The sequence below is a fragment of the Poromitra crassiceps genome, assembly GCF_964638095.1.
Source record: "Poromitra crassiceps genome assembly, chromosome: 3".
In the NCBI taxonomy this organism is placed as follows: domain Eukaryota; kingdom Metazoa; phylum Chordata; class Actinopteri; order Beryciformes; family Melamphaidae; genus Poromitra; species Poromitra crassiceps.
The window spans coordinates 72,431,684-72,453,448 of record NC_139625.1 but is presented as its reverse complement, the minus strand read 5'-3'; the positions used below and the strand labels follow the sequence as shown (position 1 = coordinate 72,453,448).

The following is a 21,765-nucleotide window of genomic DNA, read 5'->3' as shown; positions in this document are numbered from 1 at the left end:
TTCATTAAGTGCTTGCAATACTACCTGCAAAGTGCATCGGGCCTCTAACGGCCGGAACACACATCTTGCGTGTGCTGTGCGTCTGCGTGGCGTCTGCGTGGCGTTTTCATTTCGGTTCCCATGTTAACAGGTTACAGCAGCCACACCACCGGCATCAGACGCGCGTCTCAGGCGCGTGTCTTGCGAGCGTGAGACGCGCGTCATCTAGAGAATAGAAGCGAAGCCTATTTTTTCAGCTTTCCGCGCGCGTGTCTCTAGCGTCTCTACAGAAATACACATTAAAAATTACCTATTTCTGTTCATAATCATATCATACAAGCACTATTTTCAAAGCAGACATAATAACTGTTAGCAGAGTGGGTTAATGCAGCAGTTCTCGCGTGCACTCCCAGAGCAGCAGCAAGACGGAGGAAATAAATATACACGAGGAACAGTTTCTCTTTCTCTGTGGTTCTTCTCCCATGGAGCTGTTTATTGACACTGACACTGGGTCAGAGACACACACACACACATACATACGTTTTCCGTGCATGTCATTGGCTGTAACCACCTGTGTTGCGTTCAGGTAACATCCTAAATTACAATGTTATACAATTGAGAGCATATTCTCTTTTATATCAACAATAAAATTCTCACAACACTTCCGTGTTTATTTCTCTGGGCGAATTTGCGGCATATTTTTTTTGACTCTGGTTGCCAATCAAGGCTCGTTTTGATTTGAGACGAGAGGATGAGCTGAGCTCACAGCTGCAGTTCTCCTGCCCTCTGAAAAACCAGATAGGCTACAACGTGGCTTCGTTCCTCCCCTCCCCACCACACACACACACACACACACACACACACACACACAAATCATACTGCCTCGATTCTGAAGTGAGCCCAAGCGATCTTCAGTTAAAATCATCATTGTATTGTTTATAGCAAATTTAATAAATGGTAAACTCTATAGGAAGATAGTTGGCAGACAGGCAGCAGCGCAGCAGCTGCACGCACCAGCCACGCTGCCTGTGTGGATGCCACGGGCGTGCCAGCCGCAGCAAGCACGCCACGCACACGCACACGCCACGCACACGCAAGATGTGTGTTCCGGCCGTAAGTGGTTCTCAAAGTGGGGTCCGGGGACCGCTAGGGTTCCTTGAGGCTTCCAGGAATTATAGTGAAAATAAATGATAAATAAATAATTGCACTATAATTCCATCCATAAGTAACAGTATGACAGAGTGTATGACTATTTTGGTCATGGATTTCATACACTTTCTGTAATAAAACATCTAAAAGCAAAAAGTATTATCAGATTGGGACCCTGTGACAAAATCTTATCAAATGGTGGTCCGTGGTCTAATTTGTGTCAGTTTAGGGCCCCCCCCCCCCCCTTAATATTTTATTTTCAAGTTTTCTTGAAACAGAACAAGACAAACAAACAGGCTCAGATACAGGGGAGAAAACAAAACAAAAAACAAACAAACAGAAAACAAGCCGCAACGACACTCAATATTACAGTTTCGTAATATATCATGCTACCAGCTGGATAGGATGCTTATGTGCTTCTAGGAGATGTTGTGTAAGAGAGGTCAATGAGGAACTAGCCGGGCAAGTCACCTGCTGCCCCTAACCTCATCGAGGTAGGCTAGAAACGGGTCCCAAATCCTTAGAAATGTTTTAATTGAGTTGGTCCTTAGGGACCTGACTCCATCCGTATAACAGAGATCATGTTGGCTCGAAAAAGGCATGTTCATTTGGGAGCGCCTCAAAATTATGAATCTTGGATCGAACATGATTTCTGATTTGCAGGTATTTGAACCAGTGCGTGCCGGGCGGGCAACTCAAACCTCCTCTTTAGTTGATCAAAGGATGCAAAATGACCATCTATGTATAGGTCTTTGATGGAAACCAGTCCCTTCTCACTCCACGCATGGAAGGTTTTTCCTGACCATGAAGGTGAAAGAGGGTGACCAAGACAAATTGGTGTGTGGACAGAAACATCTGGTAGACTCAAAACACTCCTGACTTTGTTTAGAATTCTGACAGAGTTTCTCACAACAAACCTTACGTTTTGTAAAGCCCCAGGTTTCTCGGGCTGGCAGAGTACAGCTGGCAGCAGAGCTGGCCTCCATTTTCAGCCACAGGGTTAAATTATCAGAAGTCCCTTGCCGCCAAAACATTAAAGCCCTAACATTGGCAGCCCAGTAGTAATGCCTAAATACTGGCAAGGCCAGCCCTCCTTCAGACTTTGAATTTTGGAAATTCTGTCATTCTTATAATTCCAGACGTAAGACAGGATTATGGAGTCCAGTTCTTAAAAAAAAGCCAGTTTAGGGGTCCTTGATGTTAAAAAGTTTGAGAACCACTGCTCTAAGCCAACAAGGCACTTCACCCATTTTCAAACACATTTATCCCAACCTGTCTTACTACCGGTTACCGTGGAAACCAGACAAGTATGCTGTCTAACAGGACACGGAGGGCTCTCGAATCAGCCGTGGCTTTTCTTGTTGGATTTAATGACACAACAGCTTGCCAAGAAGGGGAATTAACCCAGGCCGATTAGGAGCAGATTCTTTCATGCACCTTTTTCACTTTCAGCTGTCAAGGTCAAGCTGTCTGGAAGTCTGCAGCTGTACACCAGACAGCAATGAACCTCTTTGTACCGCTTAGCATGCATGGGAGTGATGTTTTGTATAGGGTATGTAATATGATGAGTTGTGAGTTGTAACAGGATTCAAATCTGTCAGGTGTTCAAACCAAATTCTTGGAAGGAATTATTGGTTAAATGGTAAGGACCGTTGAACTTGTTGCAGGTGACTTCATGGTTGGTTGATTTACTTTATATTGCTTTATTGTCTGTTCAACTTCAAATCCCAGCAGGAAAAGTCTGGACAGGAAGAGGGAAGACATGTTACAAAGTGCTGCGCACAAACAGTAGAGCCGCAACGATTAATCAATTAGTTGTTAACTATTAAATTAATTGCCCAATATTTTGGGAATCGATTACCTCGTGTCAGTAGTTTTTTTAAGATCCCCTCCCCCCACCTAAAAATCTCTGATTGATGTGAATATTTTCTGGTTTCTTTGGGAAACATTTTTCACCATTTTCTGACATTTTATAGACCAAACAACTAATCGATTAAATGAGAAACTGATTGACAGATTAAATAAACAATGAAAAACATTGTTGCAGCCCTAGCAAACAGATCAAAACAAATGTTAATAAAATCAATGTGAAGGTAAAACAACACATAAAACCATAGTTACACCAAGTTAATCAGATAAAATGTCAGATAAAAAACAAGTTTACATTTAGGTTTTTGGTTGATGACAAGCTCTTTTTTTTTTTTTACAAAGTTCACTTTGAAAACCTTGTTTTTAAATTGTTAGCCAGGAAAAAACTTGTGCAGGCTACCTTTTCAAGCGTTTTGGACTATGGTGATGTTCAGTGGTAACTTATAACTAATTCTGGTCCTTGTATGCTCTATGAGTTGGTTAACTGGCCGTCACTAACTCTTCTAGAAAACGTCACATGTATATTTTTGTGTACCAGGACATGATGGGTAAACTCCCCTTATATTTATATTTCATCTCCTGATGCAGACCTCCTAGGCTTTGTTCCACCAGGTGGCTTTCATACCAGGTTCCACTGGTTTGCACTGAGCTGGGGAAAAAGCCTTCTCACTTCATTTTACTAATCTAGTCCATTTGGGGAAATTTAAAGTCATGTTAAAAATCTTTGTAACCCGGAAATGCAGCTGCATTTTAGACTCTTTTTGTGTGTTTGATGTTTGTATTATCTGGCTGTTGTGTTTTAATTGTATTTTAGCAGCTACTGTTGAGGCCTTTGAGCAAGGCAATTAACCCCCCAAGTCCTTCTCTTCTGAACTTGCATCCCCAGCCGATATCCAAAGCGTTGAAAGGTCCAGACCTTCCACTCATGTCCGCCCAAAGCCCTCCGAACCACCTGACCTGCAAACTCATCGTAGGGCGGCAGTCAGCAATGGCACCGGATCAAAGATGGCTGCCGCACGCTGTCAGCCCCCTGAGATGAAGGTGCAAAAATGCTTCATCCGCATAACGGGCATGACCTGTTCCTCCTGTGTGGCCAACATCGAGAGGAACCTCCTTAAACACACAGGTGAGTTTGACTGTCACACATTTCTCTGTCATATGAATATACAACACAGATTGCAGTATGAGCAAGAAGTACCGTAAATTCCGGACTATAAGACGCACCGGTGTATAAGCCGCGGGACCAAAATTGACTATTTTTTTCTTCTATAAGCCGCACCGGTCTATAAGCCGCGGGTGTTTTGATGTTTAATTACCATATGAAAGGGTTCGTGCACAGAGAGGAATGTCGGGAAAGCGATGGCTGTTTGGGGAAGCTCCCATTTATTAACATTTCAACAAAACAAAACAAAAGTCAGGTCACTAATTCCCAGACAAAATCACACAACAATAGGCTATATGTGCAGCAAACCTGTAACCAGAGAAGTCAAGTCACTAATGCTCGTCTTCCTCTTCTTCCTGCGTACTGAAACCACCAAAGTCCTCATCTTCAGTGTCGGAAACGAACAGGTTCAGGGTGGCTTCGTCAACCACTCTCCTCTCTCCTTCATTGTCACTCAAAACCAACGAACTCCTCTTCATCTATAGCTGTGTTTCCATTACAGTTTTTCGCAAAAGAATTGCGATATTTCTACAACTTCGACAATGTACAATTGCGACTTGTAGGCGTTTCCATTGAAGTTGCGTTTGAGTGATTCCCCGTTGCAGCAGCTGCCACAGTGATTACGCACGGGGATCTGCCCCATATCCCGTCCCCTGCATGCTCAAATCCAACCAATGGTCAATGGAAATCCCAACATGAAGTTACAATGCATATAAACGAGCCTGATTATCAATTCAAAAGAAAATGAGTCGCAAAATGTTGCTGGCTGCGTGAATGCAGTCAGCGCGACAGGCAGAGGAAAAAAGGTAGCCTAATAGCCTACAACTGGTCCGATTTAGAGATGGAGGGGGGAAAAGGCTGATTTGGTTCTATAATTGCACCTGAAACGTGTGCAATGTATTAGCCTACTCACAGTCACTGTATTCACTTCAGACAGCACCACCGCACCAGTGTGTGCTTTTCATCCTCTCATCTCGCCGCTGTGCCAAATGCGCGCACACAGGCAGCCTGCTGTCACCATGGACCGATTTCTGCCATTAAACATTATCTAATTTGCCCGGCTACGCTTTTGCACAACACTCGTCTTTCTGCTAGGTAGCGTTGCTTCAAAGTTTTCCACTTGCTGCGGAGGTTTTGACACGGCTATCGAACCTTACTTACCAAACTTATTTTCCGCTCCTTTTCCAAGGCATAATATGGGTCACATGACGTGCAAATGCGAAAAATGTGTTTCCATTACACTTTTGCGATAAACTGCTATATCGACACGTCTGAAAAACCACCTCATGATCATCTACTGCTCGTTCTCATGCTGTCGAGAACGAGCAAAGCTTTTTTTTGGTGAAAGAATCCTCCAGGGCGCTTCTTGTTAACAGTCCGAGTGAGTGGCAGGTCGAACGTCAAAGGCACTTCATCCATATTTATGATCTGCTCCGGTTCGATGGAATATTCCTTGATCTTCCTTTGTGTGAATTCGCCGAAGTTTGTGATTTTCTCCTGGTAGTCGGGGGAGGGAGTTGATGGGCTTGTGGCCGTTTGCTTACCGTAATTACCATATGTAAGTGGTCACGCACAGAGGGGATTGTCGGGAAAGAGATGGCTGTTTGAGGAAGCTCCCATTTACCGTATTACCGTAACATTTCAACAAAACAACATAACACAACACCACCGTTGTTTATTTTTACAGTGCACACAGTGTCCGCGGTGTGGTGAAAAGAGGGCAAGAGAGGAAATTAAAACAGAAGTGGATTTATAGTTAGAAAGAGTGCTAAAAAAGAGATTTTTTTTTTTTTTTTTTTTTTTTTTCTGAAAAAATCCATAGATAAGACGCACCGTTATATAAGCCGCAGGGGCCAAAAAACGGGAAAAAAGCCGCGGCTTATAGTCCGGAATTTACGGTAGTAATTGACTGAAAAAGACTTAAGCTTCCCTTACAACTTAGTTTTCATCACGATAAGAGCACATAGAGCTAGTGAAGATTGAGAAACTGTGTAAGATGACGTTTGTTTTATGTTTTCTTATGCAAATGAACATCCTCATCTGCATAAATGGGATTTGAACTGTGATAGTTATGGATGAGTGGCTAAATATCCACATGTCAGTTGGTGTATCGCATATCATGTGATACAGGAATGCTAGATAAAGAAATAAGAGTCAAGGAGACAAAGTCCCCCCCCCCCCCCATGAGGTGATCCTTGGGCCTATTGTCTTCATGTTACCGGATCCTTGGTCAAATAAGTATCTGTAATGCTTTCTATGCACGAAAAACACCTGCTCTCCTGTTCACTGTTTTTCTCACATCTGGAGATCCCTTGAGAAAATTCCTAATCAATTACAATTACACACGACTTTTGGACAACACATAAGAAGACACTGATAGCTCATAAGAAGACACTGATAGCTGTGCATATAAGTGTTTTTGTTTAAATGTGATGTACTTCATTGATCCAGCTAGTTCAGCGCCCTGGGAGCATGTGGGGGTTAAGTATCTTGCTCAAGGGATGTTTGAGGGATCAAACCCATGGCTGACAAAAGGTCCTAGCAGAGGATGGTTTCGATCCATCGACCTCTGGGTTATGGGCCCAGCACGCTTCCGCTGCGCCACTCTGCTGGAATTCACCCCAGATGGGACTCGAACCCACAATCCCTGGCTTAGGAGGCCAGTGCCTTATCCATTAGGCCACTGGGGCTACACTAAGCAGCCAGTTTAGACAGCTGTCCAAACACAAACCCAGGTGTTGTAACTACAGTTGACCCTGCTGGACAAGTAGTGAATCCTACTAGAGCCTTGTTCTGGGAAGGGCATGGTCCACTTCTTTTTTCCCTCATTATTTTATTTTTGAATTTTTCAACTTTTAGAACATGAAAAACAAAACAATAAACAAAAAAACATAAAGAAGCAAAACAAACAAACACAGAGAAAGAAAAAAACAAAAAACAAACAAAAAAACATACCAACATTGCGACATGGTGCTACCAGCTACCTAAGAAGCCTATGTGCTTACAAAAGAAATCGACTGGGAAAGTTACTCGTCGTTTCTAACCTCGTCCAAGTAGGGCAGAAATGGGTCCCATATAGTTGAGAACTTCCCGAGTGAGTTGGTCCTCAAGTCCCTGAGTTGAAAAAGTCTACTTAGCAGAGGATGGTTTCGATCCATCGACCTCTGGGTTATGGGCCCAGCACGCTTCCGCTGCGCCACTCTGCTAGAGCTCACCCCAGGTGGGACTCGAACCCACAATCCCTGGCTTAGGAGGCCAGTGCCTTATCCATTAGGCCACCGGGGCTATGCTGTGTGTAGAGCTATCCAAACGCAAATCCAAATGTTCATCAATCTCTTCATGTCTCTGTCAATCCTGGCTCACTGATGTGGTTTGTGTGAATGGCAGGAATCATCTCGGTGCTGGTGGCCCTGATGGCTGGGAAGGCAGAGGTCAAGTATGATTTCGCTGTTGTGGACGCTGCTGGGGTGACTCAGCTTGTTGAGGACTTAGGCTTCGGTGCTACACTGATCGAGGACAATGCAGTAACGCATGGGAAACTGGACCTGAACGTAAGCCGTCATCCTTAAAGCTATAGTGTGTCACTTTTGTAGTGTGGAACTTTTGTCGCTTCTGGCAATGAGAGTACGTGCACTGCATTTATGTGGTGTCCGAAAAAATAGTACAAAGTAGAAAGTCAGGTTGCAAGCACACTCAAAAATATTTAAAAACTCACTGGGTGCAGGGCAAGCACAAGATATGAACAAGAGAAAAGCCAGCACTCCAAATGTCTTTTTGTTGATTTATTTCCTCATGTACCTGGGCAGCAGCAACGAACGTTTCAGTCAAAGACCTTCCTCAGCGTTGTCCGAAAAAATAGTTCCCGACCGTTTCCTTTGCTGTTTGTTGTCACGTCAAAACTGGAAACAGCCATCAACATGTTCAAACACTGTGAGCAATGAAATACAACACATCTTCTTTGTAGCGTCCTTGTTGGTTCCACATTAAGACTTGAAGCTCATGAATGCACCGGCGACAGAAGAACTACTTCCCAACTTGGGAAATGGGACCATCTGAGGAGCATGTGAATGTAGCATTTGTAATGTAGCTACAGGGCGCTACTGTTTTTGACTGCAAAAAAATGCATCCATTGTTTTGAGCGGCACACAACCCACATGAAATTACTTGTTTCATGATCACAATTTGATCCATTCGGTGCAATAACATTTGGAAAGTTTACAAGAGGCGCACAATTAAATTTTTACGGAGTGTCTATTCGTACCCGGGTGTAAATAGCATCTGCCGTGTTGCTATGCTATTTACAACCCCTATTTACAAGCACACTACAACGGAGGAGTCTCGGAGCTGTGAGGCTTTTTTTTCTTTTTTTTTTTTTTTTACTTTTTAATCTAGCATAAATAGTTAAATCTGGACATGACACTGCCATATACGTTTCAAGGTTCAGAAAGTCATATTAACATAAGAATGATGAAATGGAGTGTAGAGGACTGTTTAGTGTTTACAGTACAAGAAAATAAAGAGCTGCGTGATGTTTATAATTGATGAACGGTAGGTTAATTTAACACAAGCCACGTAACGTTAAACTTCCTAGATACAGAATATCTCCTGGTGAGTGGTGATGATGGTGATTTTCTCTGAAGATATTTGTCCAGAATACCGATACAAAAAAATAAAATAAAAGTGTTGTAGGTATAGAAGTAACAATGATCTACTATAACTATAATCAAAATAGCCATTCTTCTACATTCTCTACTGTAATTGTTAGCTTCTTGTAAATGAATCATTTTCGCATCAATTTGTTAGGGACCCCGTCGAAGCCCCTCAAAGACCCCTGTGGCCACCAGACCCCCGGATCATCTCTCCCCAAAGTCTACCCCGCCCCCCATGTGAAGCATATTAGGGGGGAATTCCCCCCAATTTGCAAAAAAAAAATTCGGCCATGTGCTCTAGAAACATTTAGTTATATTCAAAATATAAAATACATTCTAATCATTTTCTGAATTGTGGTGTAAATACAGTAGCTTTGGGGTGTAAATAGCCACATAAACTATTTACACCCGGGTACAAATAGTCACATGGACTACACCCGGGTGAAAATTGACACATCAGCTTTTTATCCACATTCAAGTTACCGTAGTAGAGGGCTAACAGGAAGGTAGTCGGCTTTAAAGAAGAAACTGCAAAATTGACACCTCCCTTAACATAATGATAAATGAACTTATTAAAACAAAACTAGAACATGTTCACATAATGAATCCTAGCCAGGATGTGTCTAAATGAAAAGAACCCCCCTAACATATTAAAAATATTAATTCATTTCATCCTACTGTCACTTACAGGTAACCGGCATGACATGTGCATCATGTGTCCATAACATTGAGTCCAAACTCACCTCGACCAAAGGGATCCTTGGGGCCTCCGTTGCCCTGGCAACCAATAAAGCCCACGTCCAGTTTGACCCAGAAGCACTCGGAGCTCGAGATATTATCAAAATCATAGAGGTAACGTCAGATCACTGAGGTTTTGGATCTGTCTTAAGTCTTTTTATGTATTTTTAAGTATTTTTATGTGAAAATACACCTGTTGTATCTTTCGTAAATCTCTCAGTGCTTCTTGCTAGCGTCACGACACGTCCTGGTTTCATTTGTCATTCCAGAGTCTGGGCTTTGGGGCCAGTCTGATGAAGGCAGGCTTCAAAAGCAACCTCGATCAGACGGAAGAGATTCGACAGCAAGTATCTGTTTCAGTTTTGTTTCCCATTAATTTGAATGAGGACTTGATGGGTCTTCATTGTCATTATGAATTCACAGAGGCTGCCAGCCTGTCTCTGAGCTGACTGCATGCCCACTTAATTTTGTGCTTATTTCAATGGCCAGTGTTTGGATGGCTGACTTTGATAGGGAGGCTACCACAAGAATACTAATTGTGGGTTCAAATCCTGCCAAGGGCAGCTGTCATTCCACCCTTGGTCACTCGGTCTTCAAACCACACAGCAGATTTTTGCTTGCCTGATCCAGATATGCTACAAGACTTATGTTGAAATCTGACCAGATCGTATTAGAATGTATTAGGAGTTTCTTTACGTTTTGCTTTGAGTCTTGCTCATCACCATTTATTGATCATCACACAACGTTTTGGTCCTACTGGACCTTCGTCAACAAGACTCGAGTGATACTTTCCAATGCACCTGCATCTGAGAGAATTGGATGTGCGAGTATCTCCTTTGAAAAGTTCAAATACATTTGAAATGTCTACTCTACAGATATACTGATACAAAATTAAACACTACTAACTTGGTTGATACTTGCACCTCTACTATAGATGTAGATACGTTTCAAATGCAAGAGTATATAAACACACGCACAATTTAAAATCCCACTGCACGTCTATGTAGAAAAGACTGTAGCAGAGGATGGTTTCGATCCATCGACCTCTGGGTTATGGGCCCAGCACGCTTCCGCTGCGCCACTCTGCTAGAATTCACCCCAGATGGGACTCGAACCCACAATCCCTGGCTTAGGAGGCCAGTGCCTTATCCATTAGGCCACTGGGGCTACACAGAGCAGCCAGTTTAGACAGCTGTCCAAATGCAAATCCAGCATGTAGATCTCAGGGTGCTTACCGGTACATCCCAAAATCTTTTTTGGGTGAGTGTAACTTTGTATTGTCAGTGTCTTGAATTCAACCAGTCAGTCGATGCATGTTTATTGCAAACGGATCATTTAAATATACATGAACAAATACTGTTTATTGCTAATTGATTATTGCTTATCATCGAATTATAAACAGCATTTCATTTATGGTCATGTCAATAAACTGACAACATGAACTATAAATATACATGAACAAATACTGTTTATTGAGGCCAGTGCCTTATCCATTAGGCCACTGGGGCTTCACAGTTTACTCACTGTGGGCAGCTATCCAAACACTAATCCAGGTGTTGGTGCAACTACAGTAAGTGACAGTTCACAGTGCTGGTTAAATGGTGTTAGCGCTGAAACCCTCTCTGTAACTAGCTGTCCTGCTGGACAATACTCCATTCCTAGTAGAGCCTTTCTCCTCTGTATCTCTCAGCTTTTCTACTACTGTCTCACAAAGGACAACATATTCTGGGAAGGGCATGGTGTTGCCTCAGAGCTAGAAGGTCCTGGCATTGAAAAAGTGTTTTAGCAGAGGATGGTTTTGATCTATTGACCTTTGGGCACAGCACGCTGCCACTGCGCCACTCTGCAGAGCTTTACCCCAGGTGGGACTCGAACCCACAATCCCTGGCTTAGGAGGCCAGTGCCTTATCCATTAGGCCACTGGGGCTACACAGTGTATTCAATTTAGTAGCAGCTTTCCCCGATTGAGATAACTGATGACATCATCACTGATGACATCACTGATGGCATCACTCACTGATAACATCATCACCGATGACATCACAATTTCTCTGTGTCATGACATCATCAGCGACCAGGACACTTTCTTTCTTTCGTGGTGACATAGAACTGTATAACATCATCAGCAACCTGGCCACTTTCTTTTGGCGACCGGTCACTTTCTTTCTTTCTTTCTTTCTTTCTTTCTTTCTTTCTTTCTTTCTTTCTTTCTTTCTTTCTTGGGGACATACATACATACAGACAGACATATGGCCAGACCCTCTTATGCCTACGGCCCCTAGTGCCACGCCGTAAAAATGTTCTCGAAGGTGCATCATCCACTCTCCTTTGAAAAATAAAATTTGGGGGTGCTCCATGTAGAAGTTAGTCTCGCAGTAGCCAACTGTAGATACATCTACGTCTGGAACACAACTCTGAAAAGTGGCCCCCAATACACAAAAAGAGGCGTGACAGACATGAATTGACCAACCACGGATGGACCTTGTGGCGAGAGATGCACGCTATATTTATATATATATATATATATATATATATATATATATATATATATATATATATATATATATATATATATATATATATATTTTTTTTATATATGCATTGCTTTGCTGCTTGTTTTTTCAATTATTTTTTTGTAAAGCACCTTGAATTGCCTTTGTGTATGAAAAGTGCTATATAAATAAATTTGACTTGACTTGACTTGACTTGACTATATGACGTAACTTCTGTTACAGCCCAGCCAATCAGATTTCGCCGCACATTTCGTGTCTGTGGAAGCCAGAAATTTGACTTGTGATTCAGACCCTCCGTCGCTGACTGACGTAGGCCGCTGGGGCTACACGCTATGCACATTTTAGACAGCTATATAAACATAAATCTAAGTGTTGGTGCAACTGTGTAACAGTTCACAGTGCTGGTTTAGTGGTGTCGCTGTGAAAAACCCTCTCTCTGTAACTACAGCTGTCCCTGCTGGAGAGCCTTTTCTCTTCTGTCTCTCAGCTTTTCTATTACTATCTCACAAAGGGAAAAACGTGCATGGTCAACTCTCCTTTGACAAAGAAGAGCAAACTCAATTAAAATCAATATAACAAGAACAATAGACACATTTAAAATAACAAAGAAATGGCATCTGGGTGTTTCTGTAATGGATTTCCAGGTTGAAACAGAACACTGGACTGGAGTGGAACCTAACGGACCGAACATGGAGAGGGATGGTTCAAAAGTGTTCAAAAGTTCAGAAATGTAGTGTCCATCATCTTGAGCTTTCACAAATGGATTGGATGCAGGTTTTTTTTTAGGTCATGGGATTTTGATTCTGTACATTTTTGCAGATTTATTGTTAATCAGGCAAACATGATATATAGACAATTAGCTAACAAGGTGAAAGAGACATTTTTCATTGAATTGTGACTGTGGCAAGGCAAGCTGGCATAACGTGAAAAACTGCTGTGTTCTGAGCGATCTGTAAACAAATCCATGAACAGTCTGTCTCTGTTGGTGTGCAGGTGGAAGAACTCCTTTCTGTTCAGCCTGGTGTTCGGCCTGCCTGTGATGGGGATCATGATCTACATGATGGTGATGGACAGTCAGCACCAGGAGCATGGAGGCTCCATGCCCGAGGAACAGAACCTGCTACCCGGCCTCTCCATCATCAACCTGGCCTTCTTCCTGCTCTGTACACCTGTTCAGGTACAGGGAACCCACTTGTATTTAGAGCTGGGTATTGGTTCAAATTTCAAGAATCGATTCGATTAATTGTTTATTAAAAAAAATAAAAATTGATCTCTGGACATATGAATCGATAATCGTGGATTAAAATAAAAATCGATTAAAAATCTGAGAATCGATTTTTGAACCCAGCCCTACTTGTATTACAACCCATTAATGACTAATGACAATATTATTTAGTACGTTAAAAGTCCTTCTTCGTATGAAACAGGATTTCCCTTGCCTCTGATTATAAAGGACTTTGTTGTATATAAACTTCATGGAAGTCTCAAAACACATGGTCCCCGGATAAATCCACACCAGCCATGTAAGGAAAAAATGCCTCAAACGAGCCGCTTTGACTTCCGTGACTTTGCGACATCACCGAGTATAATATACATTTCTGTTTGCCCACTTACAGCGCCGCCCCCGTCAACTGAATGCAGAAGACCAAACCTTGTTGTCTGTAGCATAGCGTGTAGCATGGAATAATGTCCAGAAGACAATCAACTGCACCTAAGATGGATCTATCCTAACATATCAATGAGGGGAGAGACAGAGTGGATAGAAGTCCCACAGAGGCTGGGTTCCTTTTTTTGCAACATAATTCTTCACCTTGTTTTAAGACCCATGAGTCATGTTTTATACAGCTAAAAATAGTATCAAATGGGACCCCTTAAGGAAAAGCCCCACAGAATATTTTCTGTTAGAGGTAACAAACAAATGCTGTGGAAAAGACATGTGGCTACACATGGCAAAAGCACATGATCAAGAAATTTGATTAAACGTATTTACCACAGTTGATTTTCTTAAAAAAAAAGAAAAATCACCAAAATAAGTTTAGCCTTCACTCGACTTCCATTCATTTGATTTAAGGAAACTTGTGTTGTGGTCTCATTTAGACCGATTTTAAAAATGTATATGGATTTGTGCTTAGCTCAGCTAGTACTTTAAGTGCTGTAAAGGAAATTATAAGATTTCACTGCGGACATTAGAAACACCACAGCAGTGAGCGCTGAGCAACAAAAATGTCACCAAATAAAAAAAAACATACCACTTTAATGCATGTTTGCTCACACTATAGACCCTTCTCACAGGGGCCATTTTGTGTCGAAAAGGCAGGGTAAACACAGGTGCAAGCAAAACACTAATGATGGTTTCTAAGTTCCATGATTGGAATTTGGAAACCCTCATTAGTGTTTTGCTTGCCTTGCACCTGTGTTTATTCTGCCTTTTCGACACAAAATTGTCCCCGTGAAAAGGGTATATTGCTCTGACTTTTGCTAGCCCCCCCTCTCTCTTTCTCTCTCTCTCCCCTCTAGGTTTTCGGAGGCCGATACTTCTACGTCCAGGCGTACCGCTCGTTAAGACACTACACCGCTAACATGGACGTGCTGATCGTGCTAGCCACCTCTATCGCCTACATCTACTCCTGTGTGGTCCTCATCGTGGCCATGGCCGAGCGCGCCGCCCAGAGCCCCGTCACCTTCTTCGACACTCCGCCCATGCTCTTCGTTTTCATCGCCCTCGGCCGGTGGCTGGAGCACATCGCAAAGGTAGAAAAAAGTCTTACTTCTTGCTTGAATGCTTGTCTCTGATTGAGTTCACACCACAAGACTGTCAGAAAATGTTGTCTCTTTGTAATGACATGGCTATTTGAATCATAACTCGAATAATTTGTATATTGTATATCCTCTTTTTTAATGGTCACAAATGAGTTCACATCTAAGCTTATGGGGGGGGGGTAGTAAAATACAAACAATTTAAGTTGGTCTAACAGGTAATCAGTAATTGTTTGAAATTCAACATTAAGGGCCCTATCGTTGTACGGCGCTATCGTTTGCGCTGCGTTTGTGCGCCTCTTATTGCTATCTTCCCAGCGTCTAAGCTATTGTCTGCCTCCACCGTCCAGTTTTGCGCTGTGATGACACAGGTGTAGGCGTGGCCCAGGCGTGTCCGTGGCCTCTAGCCTATCATGTGTCTCGCGCAAGTGTCATTTAGCGCTGTGGGGAAGATACCGTCGGTATGTGCCGAGCGCAAAGAGAGGTTTGGGAGTTGCCCGTTCCAAAATAGGCGTTCCAGCGCAATGTGTTAGAAAAAGGGGCCGTGGGTGCTCTCAATTTTAATGCCAGGACATAGCTGGTCTTAGCGTAAATGCAGACGTACGCCTGAGCGCAGACAGTCTCCACATCTCCGTGCAGTGCAGGAAATCCTTGCTTGGATCCATTTACGCACGGCATGGATGTCACTCTGCACTCCACTCGTTTTATTAGGCTACATAATTCCCGACCATACATGTACAGGTTTGTGGTGTGAGGTAACAATAGATTGCTTTTGAGAAAGTTGTGACAGGTGTTGTGCCAAGCTGGCCGGCCCAAAAAACCCAGGGCACCGACCCACACCCACCCCACCACCAAGCCTGCATACCCGTCCAGCTCCCACCTTCTCGGGGGAGACCCCCCTCCAGCACCCGGCGCACGCAGACTCCCGCCCCGCCAGACCCATGTTCCCCTAATCCAATTCAAAACGCATCATTTTTTCGCACAACACCTGTGTCCGGCCAGTACAGTAAGCTCTTTCCCTGCAATTGCACGCATGTAAGACCAGCTTCTCCACAGCGCGGATGGCAGCTGAAGTCCCTCTCGCCATCAAGCAGATAGTGACGGAAGCATGTGTCTTTATGTGCGCCAAGGGGAAAATTACAGAATAAATTGGTGGGATTCGAATGTATATATATTGACTGACGTGACGCTGTGGTTTTATGGGCATGACCACACCTCCACAATGCTTTTGGGCATAAACACGCCTATACGGAGATGTGCGCCGAGATGACGTGAAGTGCAGCGGGCCGACACGCCCAAAATTAGGGCTTTGCGCGGCGCTATTCCAGCGCAAAACAGGCGCTAACGCAAAATTACCGCCGTCGGGAAGATAGAGCCCTAAGACACAAGCTATATTTTCCAAAAGTATTAGCCTATATATACTGTATATATTGTTTTTCGAATGAATCTTTTCATATAATGCTACTGTGAATCAACAGAACAATGGCTGTGACTACCAACATCTTCACCTCAAGCAGTGTTGTACATATTATACTGTATTTATTATGTAGTTCCCCATCATCCTACTTTTCACTCTATGTCACACAAAGGGCAGACCTGTTCTTATTCTTCATATCAGGATCAGGATAAACTTTATTGTCCCCGAAGGGAAATTTGTCTTGGACAACAGTGCTACATCAGCTGCATTTCAATCATACACACAAATAAAAACAACAAGTATGACATACAGAGACAACGACAGGTCTACACCTTTTACTTGAGGGAGATGCACCCTACGGAAGAATGCATGATTGTATTGCACTGGCTGCCAAATAGATTGCACTATGAATAATAATAATAAAAAACATGCAAAGGAAAAAGATAAAATAACTAGATAAGATAACTAAGAAACTACTGTGCAAAAGTAGCTTACAATTTAAAAACAAGTGGCTTGGCAATCAAAATAATAAAGGATTTTTAGATTTTAGATTGAGCAGGTTGTTTGTTCAAGATGGCGATAGATGTTGGGAGGTGTGTTGTGAGGGGCAATCACCAGCTCGCAACAGGCTTAAAACAATGGTGTCATCAGAGAATTTTATGATGTTATTGGGCTGGCTGCTTCTACACTCACTTAAGCACTTTGTTACTTGTATTGAAAAGTGCTACAAATAAAGTTATTATTATTATTATTATTATTGTGTATGCTGTGAATAAAAAGGGAGAGCTCACAGATCCTTGAGGTACTCCTGTACTACTGTATTTGACCTCAGAGAGTGTGGGTCAGTGTGAATATATGAATATATATGACTTTGCACCAGTCCCATTGTTAAGACTTTTTATTGCAATATCTTGTCTCGACTGTGAGGATTTGAACAATTTAGGAATTTGGGATGTAATTATAGGTCATATCAGGAGTGGTTGTGAGTAGATGATCATCTTTCCCGTATATCAGCTGACTGTATACGACAATCATAAGACCACACTAAAGTTTTATTCTGGGATTTGCTTGTGACCATGATTAAAAAACAACCACAGTAAAAGAATGGAAACCGTATTGCAGCAACAAAGCAAAAATATCTCACACCAGTGGTATTGTCAGTGCAAGTGTTTCCCATAAATCTTGTTGCTTCCTGACCATAGACCGCAAAATAATCTTCACAAACGAACACCACTTTTATTATTTTTTTGAAGCGTAAATGTATAAATAAATGTAAATGTGTAAATAATACAAGTAGTGTTCATTTGTGAACATTATCTTGTTGAACACAACAGTCTCACGCAGTTATTAGACTCCACAGCTTGTTAAATTACACTCTACTTTTGGACTACAAAGAAGACACTAATTGGATCCACTAGTAGAGTTCAGTTTTACTAAAGCGCAAATTATGCTCGAGCGAAATCGCCGGCGCTGACTGCGCCGAGGGGGTCGCCGCAGCTGGGCGTTCTATCGGCGCAGCTCGGCGTAGGGGGTGTGCAGCTCCTCGAGAATGTGACTCCGCGGCGTCAACTGTTGTAAGGAATGAGGAAATGCCATTTCCTCATTAACAGTGCTTGTCCCTCATCTAGCAAAGCCTTCTGCAGGCTCACCGGAATGAGTTTTGAAATGGAGGGACAATAAAATGTCCCCCCACCGACATGATTGCAAGTTCTTGGTAAACGACATGATAAAATGTTTTGGACGTGTACCGCTGCCAACGCGCCGAGTTACGTTGGCGTATGCACAGTCTCGCTGTCGCCGGGCGCCAAGTCGAGGTTGCGCAGAACCATGCCGGGTGCTTGAGGGATACTTCTGCCATCACGTCTGCATGGGGGTTCAAACCCAGTACTCAAAAGCTAAAAGCTTCTAGCAGAGGATGGTTTCAATCCATCAAACTCTATATGGTCCCTCTTGCCACAACACTCAAACCCAGATGAGAAAAAAATAAAAGCTTCCTAGCAGAGGATGGTTTCGATCCATCGACCTCTGGGTTATGGGCCCAGCACGCTTCCGCTGCGCCACTCTGCTGGAACTCACCCCAGATGGGACTCGAACCCACAATCCCTGGCTTAGGAGGCCAGTGCCTTATCCATTAGGCCACCGGGGCTACACAGTATGCACAGTTTTGGCAGCTATCCAACTACTACAGCTGTCCCTGCTGATGCTGGACAAGTACTGAATCCTGCTAGAATAGAGAATCCTCACAATGCCGAGGCTGGCGATCTTCTCAGCGACATCGTTTACGATAATTACACTAATGTCTCAAAATGTGTTACTGATTTATGGATTATCAAAATTATACTCATAGCAACTTTAAATTAATCAACAGCCCTGCAGCCAATCAAAATCGACTCTTCACCCAAGCCATGTTTTCTCCTTTCCCTAGAGTAAAACCTCCGAGGCTTTGGCCAAGCTCATGTCACTTCAAGCCACCGATGCCACTGTGGTGACGTTAGGACCTGGCCACTCCATCATCAGGTGACACATAGTGACACACCAGTCACACACTCCTGTAGATCAATGTGGTGACATTAGGACCTGACCACTTCATCATCAGGTGACACATAGTGACACACCAGTCACACACTCCTGTAGATCAATGTGGTGACATTAGGACCTGACCACTTCATCATCAGGTGACACATAGTGACACACCAGTCACACACTCCTGTAGATCAATGTGGTGACGTTAGGACCTGGCCACTCCATCATCAGGTGACACATAGTGACACACCAGTCACACACTCCTGTAGATCACTGTGGTGACGTTAGGACCTGGCCACTCCATCATCAGGTGACATGTTTTTTTGTTTTGTTTTGGTCCGGTCTGAGTGAAATGTTGTAGGGACTCTCCTGATTATAATTATAGCTGAATCGCTTGGTTTGACCAAGGAAAACTATTTGTATAAGCATTTTACTAAATTGATTGAAAAATGAATGGCGGATGACTTTGGCTCTCTATTTCAGCGAGGAGCAGGTGGTGGTGGAGCTTGTCCAGCGGGGCGAAATCGTGAAGGTGGTCCCAGGAGGAAAGTTCCCAGTGGATGGGAAAGTGATTGAGGGGAGCTCCATGGCAGATGAGTCCTTGATCACAGGTATTTATTATTATTATTATTATTGTATTATTATTTGCACATAAAAAAGACAAAAAACTGAACAGAGAGAAGGAAAACAACAAAAGCAGGTGCCAGTAGAGACAGGAAATCCTAGGTGGGCTTATTCTGGGTCTCTACCTCAGACAATTGCTCGAGTGACATCACTGATGACATCACAATTGCCTGATGACATCACAGTCGTGCAATTGTGTGACATCACTTCACACACACACACACACACACACACACACACACACACCCTCTCCCTTGTTGCCTCGATCGAGACCCAAATCTTGGGTGACATCACAGTTGAGCAATTGCAAATGCATTAAACACATACATACATACATACATGCATACATACATACATACATACATACATACATACATACATACATACATACATACAGTTCACCAAGTTTTATATTGAAAACTCAGACCCAAAAAGGATTGATACACTCACTGAAATCATTTCTCCAAGGCTGCTCGTCTGCATCTGGGAGTAGAGCTGGGTATTGGTTCAAATTTCAAGAATCGATTCGATTCCGATTCACAAGGTTGCGAATCGATTAATTTCGATTCGATTCGATTCAGATTCGATCAATTTCAATATTGATTTGGTTAGTGATACCAAAACGTGTTTTTTGAGCTGTACCCTGAATTACATGACTGTCCAGTTATGTAACACAGGGGTTCCCAACCAGCCAAGTAGATACATGGGGAAAAAAGTTGCAGACCTGTTGTCAATTTTAATGGTTTTAGTTACACATATATTTACTCACCAGGTGGTGACAAAGGGTAAATAACAGCCTTTTCATCTGTCAATAAAGACACTTTCACAATTATGCACAGTGATTTGATTTCAGCCTATATAATTTCTAAAAGTAGATATTAATGATCAAACATTTCCATTCATGTAGCCTACAGTATTTATGTTTTTGTTTCAACTACAAACATAAATAAACATCAACTTGAAACTATGTTTCAACTACCATACACAGCATAATATTTTAGCCTGTTTATAAATATATATATATATATATATATATATATATATATATATATATATATATATATATATATATATATAAAAAATAAAATAAAAAATCGATTAAAATAAAAATCGATTAAAAATCGGAGAATCGATTTTTTTAACCCAGCCCTATCTGGGAGACGGTTGCCAAGTTTGGTTGATGATGGACAGTATTTACCATGTAATTCAAAGCACTGTAATCAGGGTAACATGGTAATCGCGGTACCACGGTTTTAATGATAATGAAAATTTGAAACGGTACGGTTATCGTAAGGAATTTTATCACGGTTATCATTAAAACTGGTTATCGTTACATCCCTACATGGCTGTAGTAATTAACGCTAGTTATAGGCCTAACTTTGCCAGCTCCTCACAGCAACCCTCATGTTCAGGTGACAGTGAAGAGATGTGTGGACTGTGGAGTAGCCTAACTTACTTGCTTCTGCAGGTTCTCCGTATCCTAATTTTAGAAAATACCAAAATACAATATAAGCCGTCTTGAAATAAATGTTGTTGCCCCAAATTTAAAATCCTTGTTTTTCTATATTATTATTAGTTAAATCATTCAAAGTTACCTTTAACATAAATAAAACATATAATGATTAGATGTTCAATCATCAACCTTTTTATTGAATTCACCTGAAACTTTAAGGGGAAATGTCTGGCAAGCGAGACTATATCTATCTATCTATCTATCTATCTATCTATCTATCTATCTATCTATCTATCTATCTATCTATCTATCTATCTATCTATCTATCTATCTATCTATCTATCTGGTGGAGGAGCAGACTGCATCAAGGAAGTTTAACGGTACTTGTGTTCGATTTTCTGCGGAGTGATCAAAAGTCTCGTACCATAAATCATAATTAACATTAGTCTTGCAATATCCAGTGGCATCTCCACACTTAGTTTTAGCGCTGGTCGGTCTCTGAGTAACGAACGGTATGGCGTAGTGCACAACTCTGTGCAGCTGTTTAAACAAAACATGTTGCTTGCTGATATGAACGAACAGCAGCCTCGTTCGTCAATTATAACCATTAGACAGAGAGAGAGTTTTGTGCAAGTGCGCACATATACGGCTGCTGTCCTGTGTGTGTGTGTGTGTGTGTGTGAGAGAGAGAGAGACAGCAGTGCAGCGGCTGGGTTGAGCGAGGGGGGGGGACTGGACAAAAGGATGCAAGGCTACTCTGTGTCTGTCTGTGGATATGGCTGCTTACAGCCATTCCTTCTTCTTCTGTTTGGTTTAACGTCGGCAGCAGCCATTCCTTGTACACACAGCGCAGAGAGTGTGCTGCTGTAACCTCGCGTCACCAGGCTCTTCCAGAGGAGAAGAGCCTGGAACGTATTACTACAGGCAGGATG

General features: G+C 42.4%; 1 protein-coding gene across 1 annotated transcript in view; it reads left to right on the top strand.

The window, feature by feature from the left end:
- Nucleotides 1-21,765, top strand: part of atp7b (ATPase copper transporting beta) — a gene marked incomplete at both ends in the record, with an annotated part of 61,824 nt that overhangs the window by 14,995 nt on the left and 25,064 nt on the right. The window contains 8 exons of the mRNA XM_083633141.1: nt 3,937-4,123; nt 7,547-7,710; nt 9,499-9,660; nt 9,816-9,910; nt 13,053-13,236; nt 14,577-14,810; nt 18,659-18,750; nt 19,240-19,367. Coding sequence (XP_083489267.1) covers nt 3,937-4,123; nt 7,547-7,710; nt 9,499-9,660; nt 9,816-9,910; nt 13,053-13,236; nt 14,577-14,810; nt 18,659-18,750; nt 19,240-19,367 — 1,246 coding nt within the window. The remainder of the gene's footprint in view (nt 1-3,936; nt 4,124-7,546; nt 7,711-9,498; nt 9,661-9,815; nt 9,911-13,052; nt 13,237-14,576; nt 14,811-18,658; nt 18,751-19,239; nt 19,368-21,765) is intronic.